Source organism: Hippopotamus amphibius, chromosome 12, assembly GCF_030028045.1.
Source record: "Hippopotamus amphibius kiboko isolate mHipAmp2 chromosome 12, mHipAmp2.hap2, whole genome shotgun sequence".
In the NCBI taxonomy this organism is placed as follows: domain Eukaryota; kingdom Metazoa; phylum Chordata; class Mammalia; order Artiodactyla; family Hippopotamidae; genus Hippopotamus; species Hippopotamus amphibius.
In genome coordinates, this window is record NC_080197.1 from 22,458,469 (window position 1) to 22,478,210 (window position 19,742).

Consider the following 19,742-nt stretch of genomic DNA (forward strand, 5'->3'; position numbering starts at 1 on the left):
GGAAAACGTGGGATTACAGCACAGCAGGAGGCAGGAGGTGGGACAGAGGCAGAACTTCCCACCTTCCCACCAGTGCAAGCAGTGGGAGACTCTTCCAGCTGCCTCCCTGGGTGTGGGACACCCCCAACCCCTGCCACCCGCCCCCCACCCCCAGTACTGGGGCGGCCTCAGCTGGAGGCCATCAGCCCTGCTGATTCCATCACCTCTGACCAAGGGCACGAGAGGTCCTGCGGCCCCACCACGTTCTCAGGCGAGTTAGGAGATGCTGTTGCAAATGCGCAGCGGGGAGCGAATTACCTCAACATCTGTTTCCCTCACGGATATTAATTATCCTTCATTTGTCAACCCTACAAGGCGCTCATGGAGTAATAATGTGAAGCACTGGGAGGGAGCCGCAAACACAGCCCACCCCCGCGCCCACCCCCTCCCAGCCCTGGACCTGAGGCCAAGGCCTGGGCACCAGCTCCCTCCTCCCCTGCCACCCCTCCGTGTGGCCTCCCCGCTCAGGGAGGAGAAGGGCGACAGGAGCACAGCAGATGGTGCTGGGAGGCTGGTTCTGACCCTGACAGGGCACCAGCACCCTGGCCTCGGTTTTCTTGGGCTAGATTCATCCATTGACAGACAATTAGTGAGCGCCCGCTCCGAGCTGGGCACTGGGGATGCAGCTGTGAACCAGCCGGATCCCAGCAAGGCCCCGTGTGGGCTCCAGGTCTAAGGGAGAACCCAGACCTCACACCTGCAACCAGGCACCCCAGGGAGCTGGTTTCCAACAGGACGAAGGGAGAGGATGCACATCAGACACTGCTCCTTCCAGCCCCGGGGGTCTGTGCCTTTAAGCACCAACCAGAGAAAGCAAATAATAAAAAAAATGGTAACAACATAGGAATTCCCTGATGGGTCCAGTGGTCCGTGCTCCCATCTTCCACTGCAGGGGGCACAGGTTTGATTCTTGGTCAGGGAAATAAGATCCCACGTGGGGCAGCCAGAAGAAAATTTTAAAATTTTTTAAATTTTAAAATAAATGAAAACAGTGACAACAGTAACAGTAGTGCTGGTAGCTAGTGTTTATGGAGGGCTTGATCCCTGTGAGATGATGTGCTAAAGCATCCTACCCCTTACTTAAACCGCACAATGGGACTTCTCTGGTGGTCCAGTGGTTAAGACTCTGCACTTCCACGGCAGGAGGCGTGGGTTCCATTCCTGATCGGGGTACTAAGATCCCGCATGCTGCGCTGGTGCAGCCAAAAATCCCAAAACAAACAAACAAACAACAATAAACCTCACAATAACCCCATGATGTAGGCACTGCTGGGATACCCATTGTAGGGGTCAGGAAACGGAGGCTCAGAGAGGTGAAGGGATTTGCCCAAGGCCACCCAGCGGGTAACAGAGACCAGGCCTTCACCACATCTCTGGGGAGGCTCCCAGGACCAGTAAACCACAGGGCTGTCTTTCTACCCCTCCCCGCTCATTCCCTAGGCCCCCAGCCTTCCATGTCCTGGGGGAGCATGGCCCCTCCTCAAAAGCATCTCCTGTGGGACTGGGCCCATCATCCTACCCCGGCTTCTTGGGGGTGGCAGAGCAGCCTGTTGGATTTCAACATGCACAGACTGGGGAGAAAAATCCTGCAGCCCAGCCCTCCAGCACGACTAGAGAGGCTATGAAGCGAAGAGACCCCCACGCAGCGGCCTGGCTGTAAATCATAATCACCTCGGCCCAGGCATCGACAGGCCTTAGCAGTGCAATTAAGCACCTAATTACGCTGAAAGAGACAAGGCCAGTCCACGCCATGACCAAGCTCAGCCTCCTCCCTGCTTGCCCACGGCCCAGGCCTTTCTGGACATGGCAGGAGCCCACAGACCATCAGGTGGACAGGCTGGGATCTTTCTCCAGAGCCATGCCAGGAAGAATGGGTGATGCCAATTTGAGTCCATGGTGCTAGACCTTTCCTATGTGTGGCCTCAGCGCAAGAGTGACGTGGTGGCCCTGGAAAGCTGCTGGGTGGGGAATAGCGGTCAGATGGTCCCTGCCCCAGGCCAGGGCTGGCTCTGAGTTCAGCAACACCCAGCCACTTCACCAGCCCCATGGAATGTCCAGTACCCAACTCAGAGCCTCCCCAAATCTGGGCTCCAGGAGGCCTCCCCCATTCTGGCTAGACCCTCCCAAGTCATCAGCCCCATTGCTCCTTCCACACTCTGGCACAATCCATCTCGGAATCCCACTGCGCTTTCCTCTAAATATCACTGGGCCCCCTCCCCTTCTCCCCAGAATCCAGACCCCCCATGCACTGGTCAGGGTGATGTCCCAGCCTCCTCCAGGGGCTCCCCAAAGCCACTTTGGCTTCTTCCAATCCATCCTCCAGTAACAGCCAGACAGATCTTTCCAAAGTGCCTCCAACTTAGAACCTTTCCTTTGGTGGCTCCCGGCAGTGGCTGCTGGGGGGATATTCAGGGTCTCATCCCTGCCTTCCCCTCAGCCACATAGCCTCCAGCAGTTCCTCCAACACACATCCCCAGAGAAGTTCCCCCAGCTCCTAGTCAATACCTCTACACTTCAGTGCTCACTCCAAATAGCACCTCCTCCAGGAAGCCCTCCAGACCCGCCAGACTAGGTCAGGAGGTCTGCCCTCCTTCTCATTTTGATGGTCACAGTTGTAATTTTAGTTTTTATCATGAGTCATTATTGGGTTAACATCCATCTGCCACACTGACTGGGAGTACAGTGAGACCAGGGACTGGGTGTGTGTGACCACGGCCTTCACACAGTAATCTTTGTGGCCCCAGCCAAAGGCCGGCTGCTTTATGGATGCCTCAAGGGATTCCCAAGATGGATGGAGTGATTTTGACTCCACATGAATCCTGCCTCCTTTTCAGACTTCAGAATCCCATGCCCTTTGTATACTGTGGGTCACTGCGGGAATTCCAAGAAAATATAGAAGCATCTGCTGCAGAAAATAAAGTCATAATACACCATGACCCACCACTTGACCTGTTAATCCTTCATGAAGGATGCAGACCTCATGTGCTGCTCCGGTTGGTTGTCCCAGCCCCCACCTACATCCCCACCAGAAAACATGCGGTATCCGTATGGATATTACATCTGTGGGGCAGCCAGGCAGGGCAGACAGGGGCTTGACCTACAGGGCCACTTGGCTGATCTGATACATGCTGCTGCCTTTTAACCATTTATGCAGATTTGGAGCTTGGGGTGGGGGACAGGCGCTGCAGCGTGCTTCCTGAGGCCTTTTTGGCTGTCCCTGGCTTTTAGGGCTTGGCTGGAGAGGAGGCGGAGCTTAGGATAAATGGGCTGGAGCACAAGGCCACACATATATGGGGACCCAGGCTGTCCATGGCTGTTTTGGACTGAAACAGATTGCATGAACTGAATCTATAGCACAAACAACTTCGGTTAGACCAAAAGAAGGACTAACGGTAATGAAGGCAGGTGAGCCCCCTGGAAAAGAAGGCGTGTGTGGAGAATTTCACCTTATTTTAAAATTAGGAAGTCAGGGGCCATCTCTACGTGCCAAACTGGTTAAGGGGAAGTTAACCTAAATTCCAAAACACAGAACTTCAGTTAGGGCAAAAGAAAAACTTCTGGAACGTGAAGACAGACAGAAGCAGAATTTACCTGAACGACAGGAATGAGGCCCTGATGGTGGAATCCTCAGCATATACGAGCTCCCAAGGGAGATATTTTTAAAGCTGGGGGTCCTTCCCCAGGCCCCAAGTTAAATGAGGTAAATCATGTAAAGTACTCATCATGGTTCCTGACATATGGCAGGCACTCAATAAATAGCTGCTTTATTATTATTATTATTTTATTATTATTATCTCAGATGCCTGTCCTCCCACATAAATGATCTCCCTATGAGATTCTGAGCTCTTTTCATTCCCTCCCATTTCCTGGAGAGAAGCTGGGCCCCCTTTCCCTGCTCCACCCCCTCCCCCGACCCCCCCATGCTGGGAACAGGAGTCATGTGATTCGAAAATTCATATTAAGTTTCCAATCTAGTAACCACCATCATTCACACAGCCGAATCCAGAGGACTTTACAGTTTCCAAAGTGTTTTCATATATTTGTTAGACAGCAGTGAGGGGGGAAAGGGAGGCCCAGGGAGGTGGCAGAGCTGGACCAGGACTCAGGTCCTGGGACGTCCAGTGCTGGCCCCACTGTGTCCTCACTGTCCCACCCCTGCACTCAGCACGGCCATATCTCAGCCTTCCCAGGACCACCATGGCGGCCCCAATGGGTTACAGAGCCCATCACGAAGACCTGCCCCCACCAAACTCCCGGAAACTCACTGTACTTCCTCCTCCGAACCTGAGGCCCCCCAGGTGGTGATGCTGCCCAGCCAGCAGACTCAGCTGTTCGGCTTTCACAGTTTTTAAAAAATCAAACTAGGTCCCAACAGTTAAAAATTGGGAGATTATTCCACAGAACTCAGGATTCTTAGGTGACATGGGACTATGGGGCAGGAATTCCTGCCTGGCTCACCGGGCTCCTACAGATACAGGGCCTGCGATCCCCAGGTCCCATGGTTTCACACGAGCCCCTTCACGACTGCACGTCCCCTGTACACATACATGCACAGGCACGATGCATATCGTGTTGGCATGTCTGCTTATCAAAATCTGTGACTAGCTTTACACTGCATTGGCCTGGGGGGGGTGTGTGACAGTCACTTGATAAATATTCACTGGGCACTGACTACCTGCCAGGCACTGTGCCAGGCTCTGGAAATATAACAGTCAATCAGGCAGGCACAGTCCCAGCCCCACTGTCTCCCGGGAAGACAGGCCTAAAACAAATGCTCACAGGCATGGATTAGTGCAGACAAAAATGCAGCCAGCAGGAAGAAGGAAAGGGCGCCGGCTGAGTCCTAGGGTCCAGGGAGGCTTGCTGAGCAGAGCTCTGAGGGAAGAGAGAGGAACAGTTCTCTAGGCAAGAGGGACTGGTCTATGCAAAGGCCCAGGGGTGGAAGGAATGGGAGGCGAGAAGGCAGCGGGTGGAGGGGCGGGTGGCATAAGCCAGGTCAAGCAAGATGACGTAGCCCAGAGGGTGAGCAGAGCAAGTGGCACAGAACCTCGGAGGCCACGGAGAAAAGTTTGAACCTTCTAGGCTGCAGGAAAGCGGCGTGTGCCTCTGCTTACACGTGTCTGCGTATTTAAGAATGGTCACATGCAAGACACTGTCTGCACAAGGAACTGGGTCTGTGCTTGCCTGTGAGTTTCCTAAGCAGAGCCCCAGAGCCCCAGCTGGTGCAGAAATCGCTGGGGCTGGGATGGGGTGGGGGGGGGATGGCACGGCTCGTGCTAAGTGCATTTATTTTATTTAACTAATTAGCATCTTCGCCTTCCCCTCACGTGGGGCCCAGCAGCCTTGAATTCTAATCCTCTAAGTCAATTAGATTATTCTCTCCTTTGCCTGAGACGCTCCTTAAACCCCAAACAAAATCATCAGCGAGAGAGTTGCCATGAACGGGGTATGTTAATATACACACAGATTCCTACCTGCCCAGGCTTAACGGATGGGTGTTTGGGCAAGAAACGGGGTATTGCATACAGGTATGCCCTTGGCAGAGGGTGAGGGTGAGGGGTCAGGGGTTTAGAAGGGGTGGACCAGCAGTTGCCCTGAGCTGGAAATGGCTCAAATTTCTAGACCCCCCAACTTGGAAAGGCCCCAGGGCAGACCGCAAAAATGATGCTTTGAAGGCCCTTGCCTGAGCCTCCTGCCTGAGCCTCCGTGGGCACCTCCCTCCTGGCCTCCCTGTCTCTGTTCTGCCACCTCCAGTGCCTAGCATCACACCTCATGCCTCCCAGTGCCCACTCTTTATACTGTGACTTCTGCTCTGGGGGCTCCTCGGTGCACCTGTGTCTAACGTGCCTTGAGGTCCCAAGCTCCCCCACAAGTCCTTGAAGAGCTTTGGAAGGAGCTTCAGAAAAGAGTGAATTTGGAGGTCACTTCCACACATGTGCATACATACCCTGTGCACACAGGCATCTTCTGAGGGTGTGGCTGGTGGACTTCTAGCCTCCTGCCAGGCTGACCGCACGCCTCATGCACAAATCCAGCCTGGTCCCACAGCCACATGTGTCACCAGGCCGGCCTCCTCTCTACTCAGTCTCCTTTCTCAATCCTGCCCGCCTCTTCCAGGCCCTGCTTCGGGTGCCCTCCTCTACAAAAACTGCCACTCCCCGAGCCCCCGAGTGCCCCCCTCACTGGGCCCCAGCGTAGCCTGGAGACAAGAAGCTCGAGGCAGCCTAGCCAAGTCATGACCTCCAGCAAGGCTCTGACCCCTCCAAACTTCAGCTGCCCCACCTATAAAATACAGGCAGCAGCTAAGATTCTCTCACCCGCAGGTGATGTTCTGGGGACCACGGGTCTGGAGGTGGGGGAGAGGTCCTTCCCTATAGAGATGGAGCAAGGATAAAATGAGTCAATGCATTAGAAGGCACTGCCAGTCTTGAAATCCTTCAGCTGTAAGTTCCCCTGTCCTGCCTCACATCAGAGCCAGATGACCCAAGTGACCATGAGATGCTGCAGCAGTCATTCGTGATGGGCTGAAAAAAGCCAGCTCAGTCTCATTAGACCCTGTTGGTTCCCCAAATAAAAAATGCTGCTGAGACAGACAAGAAGGATCAGGGACACACACAGCCTTGGCCCCGACAAGAGAGAATGCGTCTTCTCTCCCCCTGTCATTTGTTCGTGCCTGTCATTCAATGAATTTGAAAAATCTCTGGCTTTTAAAAAACAGAGCCGGGCCAATTTTTCCCCCTTCTTTTTTCCTTCTCCTCCATCTTCTTGCCCAAGCTCCCTGCTGAACTGGACCATTTTTTTTTCTTCTAAATTACAGCTGTGTCCTCCATTAGAGCCCTTGTGAGAAGTCATTATCAAAACTCACACTTATTTTGGTTGCGTCCTTCCCTGCGTCTTCCTGCTGAGATGCTTTTAGCTGTTGGGAGCAGGAGGGTGGAGAAAGCAGAGACAATGTGTTAGCATCACAGGGTGGGGATACAGGCAGCAGAAAAGATTCTCTCGATCGCAGGTGATGTTCTGGGGACCATGGGTCTGGAGGTGGGGGTGGGGTCCTTCTGCTCCACGTCCACTCAGGGGATGGAGGTGAGTCAGAGCAAAGAAAGATAAAGGAGGTGCCTGTAAAACTGACTGTGCATGTGCTACGCATTCTGATATGTAGGCTATTTGGAGATATACAGGGAGGGTACATGTGAACAGGTGAAAATGTGATTCGGGCTTAGTGTGTCTGTAGGAGTGTCTGTCTGTACACTCGCATCTCTATCTGTGAATGTGTCGTGTTTCCGGGTGTTTGCAGCAGATGCTGTCGGAGCCCTGCCCACATACCATCCCCTGCAAGCTGACCCCGGAGGCGTCCAACTGCAAAGCCTGCAACTCTTTTCCTAAGAGTTTTCTCTGACCACCGGGGTCCTCTGAGCCAATGTGCTGGGGAGTTGACACCCCCGGGAGCCAGATGAGTTTAATATGTACTTGTGAATATGTTAGAGGCCATTTCATGAAACACGCAAGAATGTGTGAGCATGCCCACGTACGTACGGGAAGGTGTGTCATGTATGCATTCATATCTGAACAGGTGGGCAGATACATATGTGTTTGCATAATATTTATATATACCGAAGTGTAAGAATGAGAGTGTCTTAGTTTGTTCACCCAGAAGCAGACCTTGAGACAGAGATTCAAGTGCAAGCGGTTTACTTGGGAGGTGATCTCAGGAAACACCAGGAGGCAAGTGAGTGAGTGAGTGAGACAAAAGAGGGAAGGAAGTCAATAACGGGTATGTCATCAAGCCAGTTACCACTGTGGGCAGCTGGGACTTCCTCCCACTGGGCACCTGAGGAAAGGGAGAGGGAGGCTCCTAGTTATCCCAACTGAGGGGTGATGGAGCTGGGGTATTTACCCTCCAACTCCCACCAGTCATTGGTGGAGCGCTCCTCCAGCCTGCCTTGCTGGGCAGCAGGCTCTGGTGTCCAGAGAAGACCCTCAGGCCATGTTGGCGTGGGGCTGGTGGCAGGGGTGGTGCTTACCCAGCACGTGGGCGGGGACACCAATCCTATCTGCTGCCGGTGGTGTGTGCACGTGCACGTGTGCAGCGGTGAATGTGTGTGTCACAGCTGGGTTGCCTCGTGTGCCTGCAGGTGTGTGGAAAGGCATGCATGTACACGTGTGTGTGACAGTTTCTGTCCCTCTGGCCTGTTTCCCCACCCGCTCCTTGGAGGGCCCTCCTCGCTGCGCCCCTCCCCAGTGCTCAGCCTGGCTCCGCCCCCTGCCTCTCCCTCCGCAACAGGCCTCCATTCCAGGAAAAAAGGAAGGACACAGCTGGGGGCTGCAGAGGATAAACGTAGCTGGAGCCCCTACCCCTCCGAGGAGATGAGGGGCAGGGATACACCCCTCCCCCGGGCGCGGGGGACCAGGATCCTCCCAGCCCCACTCGGAAGTCTCCCCAGGGCGGGTACCTGGTTCGAGGCCCACGCCTGCTTGTCCGTCCAGTCCCTGTGGCTCCGCACATACCACCACTGGATCTCCAGCGAGTAGGAGGGGGAGCCGCTGCCGCGGAAGGAGCAGGCCATCTCCACGTCCTCGCCTGTCCGCGCCGTCATGTCATGGGGCGTCTCTGTGAACAGGGCTGTGTGGAGAAACCAGAGGCGGGGGGAGGGGCCTCAGAAAACACCAGGGCCAGCGGCCCCGGGGCTGGAGGCTGGCGGGTGGAGGGTGCAGAGCGCGGGAGCCGGGCGGGGGTGGCCTGGCGTCGGGCGGGGCGCCTGGACAAGCTCAGCGAGGGTGCGCAGAGGCCTGGGCGGCGTCAGCTGGCAAGACTCAGGGATGAAGGAGTAGGTCCGGGGCCCAAATGGCCCACACAGGCTGGGCCTTGATCCCAGATCCCGAGGGCACCAGCTTCTCAGAAGGGAGATTGGATCAGAGGAGGGCTTGGTCGGAAGGGATGAGCAAGAAGGCCAGGGGGCCAGGGAGGCAGCCGCCATTTTCATCAGCTCTCCCTGGTTTCTCCAGTTGCCCCCACCCTGGGTTATTCCCGGCCTCAGGGCACACCATTCAGCACAGTCTTCACAAAACCAAATCAGACCTCCCCCCACCCTGGGAACCCTTCCCCAGGTCCCCTCTGCACCAGGGTGGGGGCAGGCCCCGCCCACCTCCCCCTGGTCTCCATTCCCTCCTGTGACCATGCCTCACTTTCCCACCTCACGTCTGCCTGTTCCCAGTTCCTGGAATGTTCTTGCCTTGGTGCCTCTTTGACTGGCAAGTCACTCAAAGCTCAGCTGAAACTTGGCCCCATCGGAGAGGCCTTCCCTGACCACCTGGGTAGGTTCCTCTCAACCCTCAACCCCCCACCTCCCACCTGCCCCGGTCAAGGTCACAGTCACGCATCAGTTCACTGCATGTACTGCCTGTTGCAGTTACAGGAGAACAGGGACCAGAGCCCCTGTGGCTACACATTTGCCAGCACTCATAGGTGCACCGAACCAGTGGTACGTTCTCCATCCTCTCAATGGCCCCGGGGGCCAGTGGGAAACACACACGGCTCCCATTCCCCCAGCAGGTCCAGCTCCCCATCAAATCCCGAGGCAGGCGGCTCCTGGGACCCAGCAGGAGCCCCACCCACCACCACCCCACCCGGCTGCCAGGTAAATGAGAAAACAAATCCCCACTCAGTGCCGCCCAGCACTGCTCCCCACCAGATGCTCTGTCTCTCGTCTCTCCAAACAAATACTGTCCTGAGATGTAATTAGAATTCTTTCCTCTTCTCAGGAGAGATTATCTCGCCCTGGAAAGACGCCGGGCAACAGGCGGGTCACCCGGGGAATGTTGCATCCGTCGGCCCCCCCACCCCATGCCCGCCTCGCTGCTGCAGCCCCCCAGGCACCCCCCACTCAGCGGGCAGACGAGCCCACCTCGCAGCCCCAGTGGTCCTTCCTGGCACCAAGCAGCTTAGGGCAGGAGGAAGACAGAGTCTGACTGATGGCAGGGGTCCTGCTCTGGGGCCACCTCCCTCCACCCTCCCCATGATCCCCAGGGCTCTGGGAGGATGGGGATTGATAAGCTGCTTTTTCTGCTCTACACACAGGGTTTCCAAGTGGAGCTTGACTCCAGCAACGAGCTTCTGGACCCAGAGAAAGTCTGTGACATCCCTGACCTCCAAGGTCACGGGTTCTGGCTGTCCACGTTCTCTGAGGTTTGGGAGGGACTGGCCGCTGTTGCATAACAAAGCCCACTTAATAAGAATGGATGTTGTTTGAGTTACTGAACACGTGCCAGGCGTGGTGTGCGGTCACCTGAGAGCTGGGACGGTCCTTATTCCCAATGCGCAGGAGACACAACGGGCTCCTGGAGGAAGGTACCTGGTCACCTGCCTTTGCCTTCCAGGTGCCCAGGCCCCAAACTGCAGAGTCGCCCTTGCCTCCCTTGTTCTTTCTCTCATACCCTCCCCCCGCCCGCCCCCAGGCTCAATCTCCGGGGAATCCTGTGGGTTCTGCCTCCAAAACATCTCCAGAGCCCAGCCCCTTCTCCCCACTTCCACTGCCCCATGCTGGGCCAGCCGCCACCATCTCTCACCCCTAACACTGGGGGAGCCTCCTACTGGTCTCCCTGCCCCCTCCCCAACAATTTATTTTCAACACAGAAACCAGAGGTAATTTGGCAAAACACAAATCAATCCCTGTCTCTTCTCTCCTCAAATCTCCCATGGCATCCTTGCCCTAAGAGTAAAAATCAAAGCCTTTACCGTGGCTGACAAGGCCCTCCATGTTTGGGCCAGTACCCTGTGGGGAAAGGCTTCTACTTTTCCCCATGCTCATTCCATTCCTGAGACAATGGCCTCCTGGCTGTTGCTCCGACATTCCAGCTGAGATCCTACCTCAGGACCTTTGCACTTGCTGTTCCCTCTGCCTAGAAAGCTCTTTCCCCAGATTCTAACATGGCTCCCTCCTTCCCCTGCTTCAGGACTCTTCTCAAATGTCACCTCCTCAGCGAAGCCTACCCCAACCACCTCACTTAAAACTGCATCCATGGGAATTCCCTAGTGGTCCAGTGGGTAGGACTAAGCACTTTCACTGCCAGAGCCCAGGTTTGATCCCTGGTCAGGGAAATAAGATCCCAGAAGCTGCATGGCCAAAATAAATAAATAAATAAATAAATAAATAAATAAATAAATAAATAAATAGTAAAGGGAAAATTGCAAAACAGAATCTGTATTTAAAAAAAAAAAACAAACAAAACCTGCATTCCTTTCCCCAACCCAGTGTTTCAAATCCCTCTTCCCTTCCCACATACCATCAGTGCTGTCCACTAGAACTTTCTGCAAGGAAAATGTTCTATATCTGAGCTAATACAGTAGCCACTAGCCACATGTTTCTACTGAGCACCTGAAATATGCCTGGAGTGAATAAGGAACTGAATCTTAACTTTTACTTCCTTTAAATTCATTTAAACTTAAATGTAAATGGCCACTTGTAGGTAACAGCTACTGTATTGGACAGCACAGCTAACACACTTATTTCATTCACGTTTATGGCCTGCTTTCCCTTCCAGGAGGCAGCGGCAGTGCCTGTCTTGTCTTTTGATATATCCCCAGCTCCTAGAACAATGTTTATCACATAGTAGGTGATCAGCAAACACTTTTTGAGTAAATGAATGAGCAGACTTGGCTGGGCAGTGGTGGAACAGAGTCCACAGGCAGGAGAGCCCCAGTCTGAGAGTCCAGGGCCAGGCCCAGCCCTCCATGCCTGCCCTGATGCCAACTTGCCAACTCGAACAGGACAGGAGGGGTCCGCAGAGGACCTGAGCCACCAGGAAGGCTGGGAGGTGATCAGAGTCAGCCATTGTCCCCCCCGCCCCATGCTCCCCACCCCGGGACAGCCGAATTTGGCCTTGGTCCAGGCCCCTGCCTGCCCAGCACCCTTTGCAAACAGGGGAAGGAGGAGAGTGGTGAGGCCCCCTAGTTGGATCTGAGGTAACCAGTGGTGTGACCCTCCTGGCCAAGAGACCAGGGAGTGGGAGAGACACAGCTGTGACACCCTCTAGGTGCCTTTGCCTCAGCCACGGGAGTCAGAAAGTACCCACTATTTTCTCTCCTGCAAATGGAGAAAGGGGGTCCAGAGCTACTGGCGGGGGGGGGTGGGGGCTTGCTCATCCCAGGATCACAAAACCAGGAAGGGCGGAGCCAGCCCTGAAACCTGGGCCTGTGTGACTCAGACACGGCGCGTCTCCCAGAGATGGGTGAGTGGGGGAAGCACATCCGTCCCACAGGAGGATGGGAAATGGTACACGTGGGTCTCATGGGCGGAAGGGAGGGCAGAGATGGGCTGTCTTTGGACGGGATGACCTAGCGAGGGGCCGACCTCCATCCATCCTTACTCAGCCTGCCCCTGCCCACAGGCTCCCTCCGCTGACTGAAAACCCTAACCCTGGCCCACCAGCTCTTCTTATTGATGCAGAAACTGAGGTTCAGAGAGGGCAGTATCTGGCCTGGGGCTACTCAGCAGCCAGGGGTCAGCAAGGTCAGGCCCCAGCGCCCGAGTTCTTGGCCAGGCCCTCTCACCCCCAACGCGGATCCCAGGAACGGTCCTCTAGAGGGCGCTGTCCAACAGACATGGAACGCAAGCCACCCAGGCAAGACACATACAGAATTTTCAATTTTCTGTAACAAAAAAAATGAAAAGTAACAAAAAGGAAAAGTAACAAAATTGAAAGTAACCAAAAAATTTTTTAAACAGGTGAAATTAATTTTAATCATTTATTTTAACTCAAGATATCAAAAAATTATTTCAACATGTAAAAATTATTAATGAGACATTTTACATTCTTTTTTGTGCTAAGTCTTAGAAATCCAGCATGTATTTTACATGATTACAACACATCTTGACTTAGACTAGCCGCATGTCCACTGCTCAGGTGCCGCATAGAGTGGGCGTCCTGGCAGGTGGTGACTCTGTGCCCGTCTTGGCTCCCCTCCCCCTTCGCGTGTCCCCACTGCTCAGAGGAGGTGGCCCGGGCTCAGCTTAGGGCGGTAACCCTTCCAAGGCCACCCAGCAGAGCCTGGATCTGAATCCAGCCCTCTCTGACTCCCAAGGCCACGCTCTTCCCCAGAGAATTCAAACTCTTTTTGGTGGTAGGGCTCTTTCCTAAAAAGGAACAGTCCCAAATGGCCAACCTTGCCCTGGAAGGTCCTGGAGAGGACCCTTCCTGTGGAGCAAGGTGGGGAGTCTGTTTTATTCTGAGTGTCAAGGCCTGGGCAGGTACAGAGGAGGCATTTCACCCAGCCTGAGGCAATCAAGGGAGGCTTCCCAGAGGAGGCTTCCCCTCAGCCCCAGGTGGGCCAGATGGTCCTGAGCTGAAGTGGGGAGGGACACTGGCTGGGAGGATGGAGAGAATCTGGCTCTGAGAACTCCTACAGGAAGTTGGCTGTAGGTTTGGCCACCAGCTCTCCCTCCCTCAGACCCTGCCAGGAGGCACTTGCTGGAATGGGTTGGGGGATGCCCCCTTGGGATCCCATTGGCTCCAACCTCAGTGGTGAAGGGGGCAGTGCATCCTTAGGACAAGTGCGGAAACTGAGGCTCTAGGCATTTGATGGCATAGCTGAGTCTCCTTGTACAGAGGCAGCAACATGAAGGTTTGTCTGGGCTCCACCCCAAGGAACCCACCTCCCCCCAGAGAGAAGCTGTATGCAAGTAAGCACCAGGAACACAGGACTAGGAGCCAGGGAGGAGGGACTGAGCCTCTTTCTGCCAAAAAACTTGCTGTGTGACCTTGGGAGAATTTCTCCCCCTCTCTGAGCCTCAGTTTGCTCCTCTATACAATGGGGGTTAATCATCATGGTTTGAGACCCCCACCAGCTCAGACAGCCTGAGGAAGAAAGTGATGTATGTCCTATGGGCCATGCTTCGGGCATTGGGAAAGGGAGGGGTCCCCTCCACTTGGGGGAGGAGGGGACTATGGGGTGAGGAGGAGGTGACCTGGCCCTTCAGCCAGGCCCTGAAGGAGGGGTAGATACTGACAAGCAGAGGTGGAAAAAAGGGATGGTATGAACCAAGGAGGGAGGAGGGAACCCAGGGAGCTTCTTCCAAAAAGAAAAATAATAATCCTGGGGCTTCCCTGGTGGTGCAGTGGTTAGGAATCTGCCTGCCAATGCAGGGGACGTGGGTTCAACCCCTGGTCCAGGAAGATCCCACATGCCACGGAGCAACTAAGCCTGTGCGTCACAACTGCTGACCCTGTGCTCTAGAGCCTGAAAGCCACAACTACTGAAGCCCACTTGCTGCAACTACTGAAGCCCACACAACTAGAGCCTGAGCTCCACAACAAGAGAGGCCACAGCAATGAGAGGCCTGCACACTGCAACAAGGAGTAGCCCCCGCTCACCACAACCAGAGAAAGCCCGCGGGCAACAACGAAGACCCAACACAGCCCCCAAAATTAATTAATTAATTTAAAATAAATATATAAAAGAATAATCATCCACACCAGTTACGGAGCATCTACTGCACGCCTAGCATGGTGCAGACATTGTCTCTAACAGTCTCTAATCTACTCACTCCCATTTAACAGATGAGGAAAATGAGGCTCAGAAAGGTGACATCATTTGCCATCAGATACACACAGAGCTGGGTCAAAACCCAGCTCTGTGTGTATCTCAGCTCCCATCAGAATTTGGTCTGAATTAGGTCAAGTTCAGCCACCAGGCTCCACACGTCTGCATCCCACTGGCACACCTCCGGAGACAGGGAGCTCAGTTTCTCCTGCATCCACTGAAAAGTGGGCAGCTCTAATTGGCAAGTGGTTCTTGCTCCATCTCCTAATTCTGTGGCGAGGACGTGTGGCCTCAGCATCAGATACTGACAGATGATCCACATTAATTTTGATGACAATGATGACGGGCTCTAAGAAATATGAGCACTTGCCAGGCTCCTTACATACATGTTCTCGTGCCACCCCCCCCCCCCCAGGATGCTACAGGGTAGCTGTGATCATTATAATCCCCATTTCTCGGATGGGGAAGCTGAGGCTCAGAGAGGTTAAGTGACTTGCCCAAGGCCACAGAGTAAGTGGTTACATATGAATCCAGCTCTAGAGGACTCAGGAGTGGGAGCCCGTAACTTCTAGACCATGCCCCTATAAGCCCTCTTCCCAGTTCCCCCAACCTCCTTCCCTCCAGCCACTCAGACAACCCCGTCCCCCCACCCCAACCCCCTACGCCACCCCATCTGCATGTCAGCATCCCTGCTGAGTTTGGGACCATAAAATCCTCTCTCCTCTTTGACTTCCTCCCACCCCTGAGCCCTCCCTCCCTGTGCAGGTAAATCCTCATAGCCCGTCCCCAGGGAGGCTGGTATAATTATAGATTTTTTGAGGATGCAATTGTGCTCTCCAGTCCAGGGGCCTGAGCAGGGCTAGGCTCGCTGGGAAGACAATTAAAACCGCTGTCCACAAATTAGGATTCTGCAGGGGAAGGAGAAAGGGGCTTGATTGAATGCAACATCTCCTTTCTTTCTGCTTTTAATTGGGGGAGCGATGTATTAATTAACCCCAGGCCTGGGTATCGGGGCGTCATCTGCAGGAAACAGCTCATGGCCCTGGTCTGAGTCACTGAGTACGGCTTCTGGGAAAGGCAGGGGATAACCTGGAAGACCTTGTCCGCCCTTCAAGAGCAGGACCCTAACCTTCTTCCTAACCTTTCAGGCCCTGGTTCAGCACAAACACCTAGGCCTTGGCCTCAGGTCTGGACTTGAATCCTGTTTCCTCAGTTCCCTAGTTATGTGACCTGGAAAAGCTCCTTTACGTCTCTGAACCTCAGTTTTTTTAGCTGAAAAAAGGGGAGAATGAGAGGACGGGGGAGGGTTATACAAGGCAACATACGCCTCATGCCCGGCACCTAGTAGGTGCTCAACAAATAGCATCACTTCTGTCACCTTCTAGCTCAAAATTCTACCATCTCCGGAAAGGTTTTTAAAGATGCTTCTTTGTAGCCTCATCAAATTATACAGTGGGTGCAACGTCTGTATTTCACTCACGCCTGGACCATGAGACCTCTCATCCATCAGTCCTGTCCCTCCTCTCCTTCCTCATTTGCTACCAACTGCCATCCCCGCCAAGCCAGTGGGATTCACGCAGGTCCCGGAGGGCTTGTCAACCAAGGCGACCCAGCGCAGCCCCCGCCTCCATCCATCTCTGAGCTCAGGTTCCCCATCCCAGACCCTCTGGTCCAGGAAGCCTGCAAGGATGGACCCCAGCCGCCCCATAAGTCTTTGCCAGAGTGAGAACAGGATTCCTCTTGGGGACTGATGGCAGGGGCAGCTCTTAGGGGAACCAAGGCAGAGCTGGAGGTAGACAGAGACAAAGGGGGCAGAGCAGAGAGAACCAGTGTGGCCTCAAGGGCCCCTTGGTCATCTCCATCCCAGGCCCCGTCTCTTGCCAGGACATAACCAAGTCAGTGCTTGCTCAAAATCTCCAATGATGAATGAATAAGCAAAATGCGGTCCCTCCATACAATGGAATATTATTCAGTCTTAAAAAAAGCAAGGAGATTCTGACACATGCTCCAACATGGATGAACCCTGAGGACAGTCACTGATTCATGCAACATGTACTGGGTGGGTACCTCCTGTGTGCCAGATTAGTGTTTTGGGGGGACGGCATCCACAAGAGCAGATGTATGGACACAGGCAACCAGGGAGGTCCTGAGTCGGGCCCCAGCAAGCCGCCCCTCTCCCCACCCTCCCTCCCTCTGGCCCTCACGACCGCCACTGGTGCCCAAGCCTAGCCTGGCCACTGGGCCCAGCTGAGGGGCTTCCCAGCAAACTGACAGGCAAGCTGGAGGCTCCCTGAGGTGACCCATAGAGCTGTCACGTGAAATGTGACCAGGAGTGAACAGGGCAATGAAGAAAGGCCGACAGTACCAGGAAGGGCCGTGGCCGCTTCACCAGCAGCTCCCCTGCCCCTGAGGCCCGGGGACCAGCGCCATCAACCCTGTGGGGTCATCTTTCCAACTGGAGGCCCACAAGGAGCCAGAAAGTGGATGTGCCCGTTCCCAATCATCCTCACAGTGACCCTGCAGGGCAGGCGTCACTGTTCCTTTATTACAGATGGGGAAACCGAGGCTCAGCGAACCTGGCAACCACTGGGGCCAGTCCCCTGCCCCGATGTTGAAAGGAACGGGCAGTATACACAGGACCCCACTTCATCCTCCAGAGACTTGATGAGGTGATGCTATTTATATATCGCCAGCCCCATTTCACAGAAGGAGGTACCCAGGCTCGGTGCCTACGGAGGCCAAGTCAGTTCAATCCCAAGGCTCACTGCAGAATTTCCCAACCCAAACTTTAGTCCTCTCTACGCTCCCTCTCCCCTTTCAGCTCTAAAAAGTGTAACTCTCTGGGGCCATTTCCAGAAAGCCTGCTCTGTGCCCAGCTCCACAAGATGCCGGGGCTGAAAGGGTGTGTGACACAGGGTTGGGAAGGCCTGAAGCCCCCTGAACTCCCAGCTGGGAGGCAGAATAGGGGAAAAGGCCGCAGAGGGAGTGTTTTCAAGGAAACTCCCACTGAGCTCCTGAAATCAGGGGATGCAAAATGTCCATAAAAGGAAAACCTAAATAAGTGGGATGAAAAAGCCTCCAGGGAGTGAGAAGGTTGGGGGGGATGGTCTGCCCTGGGGTGGGCCCAGGGGAGGCACCAAAGGGTTCTCTTTTGTTTCCTCCTGGGCAGCCCCCAGCCTCTGGCAGGCGGCCTAAAGCAAAATGGATTGAGGTGTGAATCAACGCAGGCTGTTTCATCTTGGAATGGACAGGTTTCCTCTTCTCAAGAAGTGAAGAGGCATGCATTTTGTACAAAAGCTTGAGGAACTGAGTGTGCCTTACTGGGAAGATGGGGGCCTGGGAGTGCAGTGGGGACTCCAGTCCTCCCTGAAGAAGGAATGAAACCTTCATGGACCCCTCCCCCGGGCCAGGCCCTGTGCTGGCCTTCCCAAGATGCTCAGGCCAGGCCCTGACCCTCAGAGGGCCCACACGCTGCAGGAATGACAAACACACAGACCAGTGACTACCGTGTGGACAACAGCTGGGACTGAGCCTAGATCAGCACATACAGTTGTCAGGGTAGGCATCAGTCACACAGCCATGACTCAGTGCCCCCCAGAGACGTGCAGGGCCCAACTGCATGCAGACGCTCTGGATGGAGGTGCAGGTGCATGCCCTAGGAGAGGAGAGGGCAGGCCTATGTCTGCCTGCAGAGTCAAGAAAGGCTTCTGCGAAGAGGGGACGTGATTGGACTTGAACACTGATGGGGTGTGCACAGCCGGGGGTGCTGAGGACAGGAAAGGGCACACCAGAAATAGAGTCCCCAAGTCCAACCTTTTGAGGACCACCTTTACCATTTCTGCGGGATCCCTGTATCACCTGCACTATTATTTACTTAATATTTATCTTCAAAGCATCTTTCCCTTTTTACTTAAATAAATTCAGCTTAAAAGGAGACTTTTATTACCGCCATAAATGGAAAATCAGCATCACTTGCCATAAAGAGAAGGTAACAGTAAAAATAAACACTATGAAACCAAACAGCGTTCGTAAATTCCAGCCAGGGAAGGTTGCCTGCTGAAGGCTACGCATCTCAGTCCCCATTTCCTCTCATTAACGGGGGAGACTGGCGAGAGTTAGGTGTTAAATTCAGAGCAGCACAGAGCAGAGACTTTCTTCGTGATCAGAAGGGGTTGGGATGCAGGTGCAGCCGACGTGTGGACATCAGCGGGCAGCTACCTCCACCACTGTCACCGGCTCTGGCTTCCTTGGCACTGGCCCAGTCCCACGACTCATCTTTAGTCAGCACCTCCAAGACCATGCTTGCTCTGGCCTGTAGACCTGGAAGCCTTTCCTGCCACTCACCTATACAGGGCAGCATCCTGTCTGATTCACTGTAAGGTTCCCTGTGCCTTGTGCGTGGGGAGGACTAACGCCCACTCCAGGAACAAGGGGGCCCGAATGCATGCTCGTGGAATGAATGACCAAAGAAATGAATGGAGGGCTCCCTCCTGGGCTGTGTTGCTCAAACCAGGGAAGTGACTTCCTGAGGCAGCAGTTTCCCTCCCCATAAATGGGGAAAGAGCGTTATTTTTGTATTAAAGCAAACATGAATATATCATGGCCTAGAATACAGAATTCATGCATTTTGAATGAATAGGAGACATCAAAGAAACGTTGCCCTTGGTGGGGAGCTGTTTACTCTCCTGCGTGGGGAGGACCCCTCGCCAAGGGCTTCCATCCCATCCAATCGGAAGCTGCCTTTATCTCTGCAGCCTCAGGCTCCTCGGACCATGTTGTGCGCATTGGAGTGTCGGCAAAAGGGGCAGCAGACCAAGAGGAAAGAGAGGAGCTGGGGCAGGGGGAGGCCCAGGAATGACAGATACAGATGCCAGTTGAGGCTCCATCCTGACTTGCTGTGTGGCTTTGTGTAAGTCGCTTCACTTCTCTGGGCTTCAGTTCCCACATGTGTCATTGCTTAAAAGTTTATTTTGAGGATTAAACAAACTATGCAGTAGAAGAGCCTGTTTCAGTGTCTGGGACACAGCAGGGCCTCAACGCGCACTCACTGCTGAGTTTTAGGGACACATAAGCACATTGACCCAGGTGGGGCCCCTGCCCAGCCCGGGCTGCTTGCCCACCCGGTAACAATTAAAATAGCTAACACTTTTGAACACTGACCACGTGC

The 19,742-nt window shown here is 54.3% G+C and overlaps 1 protein-coding gene across 1 annotated transcript in view; it reads right to left on the bottom strand.

The window, feature by feature from the left end:
* The window catches only part of VSTM2L (V-set and transmembrane domain containing 2 like), a 36,449-nt gene that overhangs the window by 4,151 nt on the left and 12,556 nt on the right, over positions 1-19,742 (bottom strand). The window contains exons 2-3 of the mRNA XM_057702653.1: positions 8,490-8,659; positions 6,905-6,955 (exon numbers count right to left, since the gene is read on the bottom strand). Coding sequence (XP_057558636.1) covers positions 6,905-6,955; positions 8,490-8,659 — 221 coding nt within the window. The remainder of the gene's footprint in view (positions 1-6,904; positions 6,956-8,489; positions 8,660-19,742) is intronic.